Source organism: Diadema antillarum, unplaced genomic scaffold (assembly GCF_040938485.1).
Source record: "Diadema antillarum isolate AM-2024a unplaced genomic scaffold, OU_Dant_1.0 scf00000056, whole genome shotgun sequence".
In the NCBI taxonomy this organism is placed as follows: domain Eukaryota; kingdom Metazoa; phylum Echinodermata; class Echinoidea; order Diadematoida; family Diadematidae; genus Diadema; species Diadema antillarum.
In genome coordinates this window covers 497,379-507,357 of record NW_027270945.1, presented here as the reverse complement: position 1 = coordinate 507,357, position 9,979 = coordinate 497,379, and the positions used below count along the sequence as shown (strand labels likewise).

Sequence of the window (9,979 nt, the reverse complement as noted above, 5' to 3'; positions counted from 1 at the left end):
AAAGAAAACTAGAAATATTAATTGCTCTGACCTTCAGGAGCTGTTTAAAGGAGTTCACTTCAAGCTGAACCTGAAGAAAGGATGGGGCCACTGCGGGGAAGTGGAGTGGAGCCAGTATAGCCAGGCATTGCTAGACCAGATGGTAAGATGGCAGGACTTATTTCATGGCATGTCTACCCTCGCAAACTACAAGATCATTCACATCACAGATCTATCTACCAAACAAATTCCAGTTGCCCTTGGGTGTGCAGGACAAGTTAGGCGTTCACATTGCAGGTCAAAACAAGCAAACGACATCAACATCAACAACGCAACCGAAGCAAAACAAAATAATACATAGGTACACAATAGAACAGGAATTTACAGAAAATTGAATTTGCGCTTTCAACTATACAAGTGGCAATGCGGTCTATGCTTTTCCTATAATTTCTTTTTTTTTTCATTGGTATTTTGATTGTTTTTGATGTTTTGGGTTTATGTCAGCCACATTGCAACAACAAAGACAACCTACCACAGAACAATGATGACATCAATAGTTTGTCTATGGACTGCTTGCAAATAAAGTTAGCAGTATAATGCAATGATAATGTAATATGATAATCTTCAAATGGTGTAAGCGGACTTGAAATTCCACCTCTCTATTTCTTGTTTTAAGTCAAGTCCTTCAGTTTTGAGAATTAATGCATGGCCTATTTTTGAAAGGGAGTCATTAAGGCAACATAGAGTTGGACACATTTGTTGCTCACAATTCTGTCGTAAGATTCATCAGTAAAATTACGCAATGGTGAAGAAAAAATTAAAGTTTTTCTCTAGGTAGTAATTGATGTATGGATGAAGGCTAATATATTGTAGATTTTGTCTTGTGCTGAGATCAGATTGCATAGTTATGACCTTTGAAAGACCGGATAAAGCTATTTTTGTTTACGCCAAAAAAACCCTTTTGTTGCATTGATTATTGTTGTCATGTAAAATGAAGAAGCTGTAAGTACAAATGTACCTTGTTGGTAAGAGATTTTGAAAAGAATATGTCCTTGTAATATTTGATTTGTAAGTTCCTTGATATCCTGATTTCTTCTACTTGTGGTTGTGCAGCCTTTTAGGTGGCTCTCGAGCGCCGACACCAAAATTGAGATAGCAGACTTCAGAAAGGATGGACTGCAGAAGAATCTAAAGGAAGATGAGCAGGTGTTATCCGTATCGAACTGTGAGTAGAGTGCAGAAGCAGTGAAGTTTTATGCTGACGGTTATCAAAAGAGACATGGCGTAGAAAAGATTGACACTGCCTAAGATTCTCTAGACACTGATGACAATTGCAAAAGTAAAAGTTGACTAGAGTAAGTAATGTGTCATATCTATTTTATTTATGAGAGATTGTGATAGACTTGTAATAACCCTAACCCTAACCCCCCCCCCCCCCCCCCCCCCATAGAACACCCAAAAAAGCCTGGCATGGTTAGAGTTAAGATGGCATACAATATTGGGTCCGCTTGTCTTTCTGTGTTTCAACCTCAAGGAGTCATGTGTGAGGCAGTCATATTGAGCTAGTTTGCTGTCTTGCTTCTGTTATTGGAATGCTCTTGGCCTACGTCTGTATTGCTCATTAATTATGAAAAGCCAGTAATATACTAAATTGTATTGCAAAATCAAAGTTTACCCTTAGTTAGATCATATTTTATGTATATATTTTCTTTGCAAAATTTTGTTTATGCAAAAGTTGCAGAAAACTAATGAATTAATGAATAAATGATGAGTGAGTGAGTGAGTGGGTGGATGGATGGATGGATGAATGAATGAATGAATGAATGAATGAGTTAGTTAGTGAGTGAGTGGATGGATGGATGGATGGTTGAATGAATGAATGAATGAATGAATGAATGAATGAATGAATGAATGAGTTAGTAAGTGAGTGAGTGAGTGGATGGATGGATGGATTGATGGATGAATGCGTGAATGATGTTACTGTCATGAAGGTACAGTAATGCACATGTCATGGATGTCTTGACCATTCTTCAAATATTCCCTGCTAGTTTTGACGTCCAGCCTCAAGGAACATGTTGCAGGACATCACTTTGGTGAACTCCCACCACACTCGGCTGCGGAGCACGTCAAGAACCCAACGGCCGTCGTAATCCATTCCAGCAAGGTAAGGAAAGCCCACAGATAACATTTCAACAACCACACTCTTACCTTTACTTGGCTTTAGTAAACCTCATGATCTCTTCAACACAAAGGTTGTTGCACCTTTCAAACAGATTAACTATTTGGTTGTAAAAATTGATTTTTTTTTTTTCAACCGCACCTGAGCCAAAGGCTCAAGTGAGCTATTGTGATCATTCATCGTACATCGCCTGTCATTCGTAAACTTTCAACATTTTCAACGATTTCTTCTTCTCTTTTAATTTTGATGCCGCTGCTTTATCCTTGTTTTATCTCACAGGGCATTGAGGTTCTCGAGTTGAAGACGGGGAGGCCACTAACAAGGCTGTCCTTGTCTGCCACGGCATCCTACGCCGACGTCAACAAGGACGGAACCCTTGACCAGGCTCAAGGTCAGTCAGTGGTCAGAGCTTTAGAAGCCCTCACTTGTTCAGTAGGCTGTTGTGCTGAGTATTTCACTTTTCTGGATGTTATTTCAGCTATCTAAAGGTCTGGTCCCATTGGCGTTTAGGAAAATTTACGTTTAAATTACGCACAAAATTGGTTTATATTCGCTAAACATCTGCAACATTCGTGAAACATTCTTTTACAAGTCTGCCGACATCAGCACACGTCCACAATTATCCGCAGAGGCACGTTTTTCCGTTGCCAGGAGTTTTGAGCTGCACAAAATTTTGGTTGCGGATGTTTAGCGAATATAAACCAATTTTGTGCGCAAATCTTCCCACATGCCAGTAGGACCAGGCCCTTAGATCAAGTCTTTCAACAGTTAGCTGTTCTACTGAATTAGAATTTATGGTTGTACACATATTTCTAGGGATTAGGAAGTAGCTTTGTAATTCAATTTGGTTTGCTAAATGCATTTCATTGCTATGAATCCAGGGCCCTGTTACATAAAAGTCGAGATCAAACATGACTGAGCAAATCAAACATAAGTCTCTAAATACTAAAATCTGACTGGCTGATACCTGACTTATATTTGACCTTACAATTTATGTTTGATTGCGTCTTTTTACGCACCGGGCTCTGGTTGTTAGAGAAGCTTGTGGCAAGCTTTCTTCAAGGACTAACATTTGTTGTAGATATTTGTATAAAATTTTGGCATGTTAGAGTAAACAGGTCTACAGTGTATTTCCCATATGATTTCATCGTTCTATGGCTCATGCTGTAAAGCTCATATAGATCAAAGGTGCTCTTTGTTTAAACTTGACAAATAAATATGTCCTCTGATTTCCTTTGTTTATCCCATGACTTCTATAAGCCACCTTCCACAGTCCCTTGCATTACTCTGTGTCCATTTGTGATTACAAGTAGGGAATGGTAAACTCTGAAATGCTGATCCACAATTTTCATTTTGCAATTTAGTTTGTTTGCTTGCTCTGGCAAGAGAGGATAGACTTGTGACTGAATGAGTTAGGTTATGGAAGATTGTGTTTTTGGTTCTAAAATTTTGGGATGCTTTTCTCTGCAGCTCAGTTTACTGAATCTGGTGATGCGGACAATTGCGTGGCTTTTGTCAGGAGTGGACATCCTCCCCACTCAGTGCTTTACAATGGTTCCATCTGCTACCCATCCTCCCTCTGGGCAGCAATGTCATATCCTTGTAAGTGATGCAATATTATCTTCACATTCCTTAATTATGTCTCTTCTTGAATACAAACTTGCTTTCCAATAGTTGTTGGAGCACACAGATCAAGTGTAGAAGATTCACCATGTGCTGTAGAATTCCCCTAGTTTATGTGTTTTCATGTGATTATAAAATTTTTGCATCTTGCAATTTGCTGATATGATTGTAAGTGATGTTACAATTATCAGAAATCATGAGGAATTTCAAATTTATCCATATCTTTCATGTTCTATATATGGTTTCCATGAAATGTTAAACTGTTTTGTTTGTTTGAATTTACTCCATGTATCAAATTCAATTTGTACATGGATTGAAATAATTCCTGTGATGTTTGGAATAGAAACAAATCATCAGTGTGGCATATGATTCTTCATGATGGGACATTATAAAAATAGCACACGACATGGAGTGCGATGGTGTAAGTGCAGTGAACGCGAGGTTTCTTTTATAGATAGGTGCCGCCTCTGCGTACGAGCCACTTGGCAAGTACGCAGTGCGCACCATCTAAAGATACCGAGCGTCTGCTGCACTTTTATTGTCACACAACGGAAGTGTGCTATTTCTTTTATAAAATAGCAAGTTTTGATGAATAATCCCCCCCCCAAAAAAAAAAAGCAAACCAGAAACAGCATTATACATGATGAATGATGGACAAATTTTGACGCTATAACGCCAGTAACGGCAGTCTAAAGGCCGCCTCACATTGTGCGATTCTTGCGATTCAATGGGATTGGGATGTAGCATCACAAGCGTGAGATTACGTTAGATCCAATACACAATGAACGATAGACATGCTCAACGCGATATCATGAGCGTGGTATATCACTTTTTTTCCGCAACATCTGCGCTCCCGTGTAGTGCGCGGAAAAGAGTTAAATTTCATGTGACGCGTTTCGACCAATTATCATGCTTGAAATCATATAGCTATTTTATAATGAGACGTATCTATGGTTGCATCCCTCTACTTCCAACAGGGGCATATATCACTGGGAAGGCAGATGTGAGGGAAAACCGAGAACTGAGCCTGCCTCCATTAGTGCTGGAAAGGTTGGTAAACCCCATCAGGGTCTTTACAAGGGATTGCCGTTAACTCTTTCTGTGCTGGGGACTATGGGCACTGTGTACAATGCTATGGGGTTATTTGTACCAATCAGCACTCAAGGCACACAAAGGCTTAACATTGTACACTGACTGGTTGACAGTGGTGACGACAGAGTGGAAGGAGAATGAAACTCAAATATATGTGTGAATGGAGGTAATACGGAAATAGAAGTAGAACTCATCTGTGAGGTTTGAGGAAAATTAGAGTATCTTTTCAAAAATTATGAATTTTTAAAGTTTTGGTACTGCCATTTGCTTGATAGAGGGTAAAAGCTCATGGCTTACTTCTTTCACAAGGCATGGGGACTTTGTCATATCTTTATAGAAAGTCAGTGTCATGGTAAAATGAAAATAAAAGGAAAAAAAAACCACAAATATATGTCAGTCGACACTTTATAGGGCAATACAATGTTACATATTCATTAACATGTTTTATACATAAACAATACTGTCAGACCTGTAGATTGGTAAGATTAGTGAAAAAATTAAGTTAGTCTATTTACTTATCTAGTTACTATTTTTTTTTTTAAAGGAATGTTGCACAGAAAGTGTGAGAAGGGTCTCGACTTTCAATTTGTGACAAGTTGAGATGGTGTAGTGATAGCATCCATGCCATCTACTGCTGAAGAGATAAGTTGAAGTGGGACTGTTTTAGCTTTATATTCCATCTCTGCACCATTGCCCTACTCAGTGTTGCCAAGAGACGAGGCTTCATCAGCCACCTCCTTGGTCTGTCCATGGCGAAACCTGGAATGGACACGGTCTTCGTGGCCAGCAACGGACGAGTGACCAGCTATGGCCCCCAAGGACAGTTTAACTGGCAGGTAAGTCAAGAAGAAATCAACCCCAAGTAGATGCAGATTAACCTGAAAAAGTCTGAACATGTTTACAAAATTTTCACCAACAGGAAAAATGTGTCCTTTTGAATGTCAAGAAATGTTTTCATTTATTTGCCTCAAAATGTTAAAGGGATGGTATAGTATTATTGGACACGAGGGTTAGGACTTTTAGCTTTTTGTGAGATACCGCTCCCAAGAAACCACTTATAAAATAGTACAGACCATACCATTCTAAGAGGAATTCAGAGTTTAAAGACAGTGTTTGTTTTACGTAATTGTGTTCTATGCTTTGTTTTGGTACCCTGTTGGCCAGGTTTCAACGGCTGCGATCTGGACTGAGCATCACATTGTGAGTGGGGCCCACGGATACATCAACCAAGATCTGCAGAACATGTATCACTTGTCGTTCACCCCAAGTATTCAGCTCACGTCTCTACAGGAGTACAGCAGGAAGGTACGGTTAAAGGAACAGTATTCTGATTGTCGGGTACTGTAAAACATGATATTTTCGTAGCGTGAAGTTTTTGCAAATGGGAGCAGAAGGCCTTATTTGCAGAATGAATTTTCACGAGTTGCCTCTAACATTCAATGCATATATTATAGTGTTGACAAAATCTTTGGCGTACATTTTAATGTCGCGAAACTCGGCTCTCGCGAAATTCTCGAAATTGACATTCACGCGAACATTCCTCGTTTTACAGTATACATCACCTCCGGTATAGCTGGAGAGAAAACAAAGAGCTCACCTGTACATATGTGCAGAGCTTAGCGTGTTATCCAGTACTTGCTTGCATGGCCTACGAATCTACATAGTGACACAGATGACACTAATATGGCAAGGGCATTATCTTAATCTTCCATTCTTTTCCATAATTTGTTAATAAAATTTCGTGTGGCTCTTAGAAATTTTAACATGTACTGTGTTTGACCGTTTCATGGAATTTCAAAGCCAATTACGAAAGAAAGTGGATAATTTTCTCTCAAAAAGTATGCTGATCGATCGACTGTGTGTGGGTTTGTTGTTACTCCAACAGCTGCTAAATACCTCAGTGTCCAACCATTAAATGCCATTTGCGTTAGTTTTCTCACTGCCATGCCGGGAACAAGCAGAACATATAGGTTTTTGCCCATTTCATGGAATTCTACTCAACACATGAACCACTGCTGGATCTTACACTGTTTCTTACATGTGTTTGACATACAGTGTACATGGCTACATACTCTGTAAAGGATTGATTTTATCACAAATATCTTTGCTGTAGAAATGATCAACTACTTTTAATTTCGGGGTTTGTGCTCCTCTCTACATAAGGCATTCTTAACGTATTATTTGTGTTAACATCAAGAATGTATCTTTTGCCTTTTACATTAGTGTGACTCGAGAACAGTGGCGTGAATAAAGTGGAACATATTATTGAATCTTGCATATTTGTTTTAAAATAATTTTAAGAAGACTATGTTAGTAACCCATGTTGATAAACTTGTGGGGTTCTTTTGTGTCTTTTTCTCCTCTTTAGTCTTCTGCCGTCATCGCTGGTTGGGACAGCCTGGTTCTCCTCTCCCTGGAAACCGGGGCCGTCTTGGCGGAGCACTCACTCCCATGCCAACCAACGGCTCCACTCGTTGTCGGTGACTTCAACAATGATGGGTGGAATGATGTCGTGGTGCAATGCATGCACAGGTTGGTCCCACTCATTTTGAATCTCTTCCTTTCTTTGATCCATTGCATGCTCATGTTTCACTTGAATCGAGCTATAATATGCTTAAAGGAGATGGCTAGTAACCGATCAGTGGGAATCAGTGGGAATGCTGAGGGATGATTGTTCGAATCCTTGTGGGATTCATTTAAGAGTACATTATATACCCACTGTTGTGTGAAAATTATTTGCTTCAGAATAGGTCTCATATTCAAGTAATATGCAGTTTAATGCCCCGTCACTGACCAGGCACGCTAACCCGGAAACATTAAACTGCACATTACTTGAATATGAGACTATTCTGAAGCAAATAATTTTCACACACAATAGATATGTATATGTACTCTTAAAGAATCCCACAAATGCATCATATTTCTGTTTGAATTTCAGCTACCTGGGATTTTCCATTCAGCAGCAGTCGCGCTACTGGGCCACAGCAGCGGTCGGCCTGGCCGTAGTAGTCATAGTAACAGCCCTCGCTTCTACCTGCATGCCCGATGACACCCCAACAGAGGGCGCTGCAGAGGGGCATGAGCACCACAGGTGATGACGATGTATATCTTGGATTGAACGTCGTTTGTGATTTTTGAGAGTCGCAGAGGGGCAGAGGGGCATGAGCACCACAGGTGACGACGATGTACATCACGGGGATTGAACGTCGTTTGTGATTTTTGAGAGTCGTAGTTTGCCGCAACCGGTAGTCTTGCAACAGACAGTGGAAACGACTGTGTTGTGACTTTGCGGAGGTAAAGACTGCATGAGACAAGAGAGACAGTTTGATGATCGGTCAGAGTAAGTACTGGATGGTGGCAGAGAAGTGAAGAAATCCAATTTCGACTGACAGACATGCATGCATGTTTCATGTGAGCCAGTGAACAATATCGATACTGTAAGAGGAAAACAGCTTATATGACGTTGATTGATTCATAGGGTAGATTCCCACCCATGAGAGGCACATGCAGATAAAAAGGAGGTGTGGAGGGGGTGTGGAGGGGGTGTGGCTAGATGCCTGACTTTCAATTGGTGGAATGGTTAAGGTTTAAATCTTGCACATTCTTGTTAGTGTGCCAGTAAGCCTGACAGGAAGCCAGTTAAAGTAACAGATTGCAATTCTTAGCAAAGCAGCATAACATCAAGTGTCAGTGAGTTACGTGGAGATTACAACACTCTTTATGTCATGATCATGATCTTACAAGAAGAAATATGGAGATATGTCTAGTCTAACATTGTTCAGAGTCAGACAAGAAATGTCAAACTGTTCTCACCTGCTCTCATAGTTTAGAGATGTGTGTTTGATATCCAATTTAGAATTGCCAGTTTGGAAGTAACCAATCTACGCCTGTTGATGTAGCTTTATGTGTGCTACACATGAATAGACAGTGTGTCCGAGAAATGGGGATGCTGCTACAGTGCATACTGTACATGTAAACTGTGGCTGGGCTATTTTCAGGCAGTCTTTGTGTGTGCAGGGCCCATATTGTAACGTAACACTTTCACCGCTGTGTAGACATTACCAAACTGGGTCGGGGATTCAAATATAGAATCCTGTGTCATGCCATTGCAGATCTCCTCACAACTCTCCTCACATATCTAGTCCAATCAGACTCTGTATAACACGATAGATTCACACAAGTGTACATTACTGTTCCAACTTTATTCCTTGATCTCCGAGGTTCGGTATAACAATCTGGTACAACAGTAACAGCTGTGAGCTGCATGTCACAGTAAAGGCTGTGGGAGCAGGGACAGTATACAGATGCTCTTGATGTCTGCCTGTTAACCAACTCTCTGCGCTAGCCCTCACTACGCCCCAGCAGCCCCCGTGTGTCTACAGTCCTCAATCTAATGCGTGCACTTTTCTGCTTACAGTACTACTACCTAAGCGCACACACAGAAAATGCATGCATGTCTAGCTACGCGATCCTCTGCTGTATACACATCATGTAGCACACACCCTGTGTGTACAGTACACACAGCAACTAACAAGTATATGTACTTGTGATTCCAGGCACACACATCGACAGGCCACTCACACACACACATACACACAGAGAGAGTTAGGAGATGGGAAAGAGAGGGAGGGTAAAAAAGGTAGAGTTAAGAGATAGAAAGCATCAGAAAAACATGATGTGTAGTGGCCGATACAATGTACTGACATTACCTTGTATCTCATAATCAATTTTGTTACAATACACAGTGTCTGCACTCAGCTTGCTGTTGTACATGGTCCTTGCTTGTAGTTTGTAGATGCAGTCCCCATACATACAGCGTCGTAACGTAGGGTTTTTAAAAGTCTTTGCACCGTCTCTGTTTATGTAGTGACCGCAGTCTCTGTCAACACCACAGGATTGTTACTGCGATGTTTGGGGATATACCACCTTGGTGCTTCACACCAGGTGCCACAGAAACCACCACAAACCAATTAACCCTTTCTATTCAAGTGAGTCAAATGTGCATGTATTTCACACATATACCGGTAGACAGGAAATTAATTAAACATGCACAGGGTTAGGATTACCACGCGCCCGATATGATAGGAAATACATCTGTACCACAAC

At 40.5% G+C, this 9,979-nt stretch overlaps 1 protein-coding gene across 1 annotated transcript; it reads left to right on the top strand.

Annotated features, from left to right (window-relative positions):
* Positions 1-25: 25 nt before the first annotated feature.
* Positions 26-7,968, top strand: LOC139715840 (uncharacterized; the record flags this gene model as incomplete). The annotated part of the gene is made up of 10 exons (XM_071627376.1): positions 26-142; positions 1,093-1,204; positions 2,028-2,143; positions 2,438-2,549; positions 3,629-3,760; positions 4,759-4,831; positions 5,577-5,709; positions 6,038-6,178; positions 7,242-7,405; positions 7,812-7,968. Coding segments are annotated over 10 exons (1,257 nt in total), but the record flags the coding sequence as incomplete, so codon positions are not given.
* Positions 7,969-9,979: the final 2,011 nt, after the last annotated feature.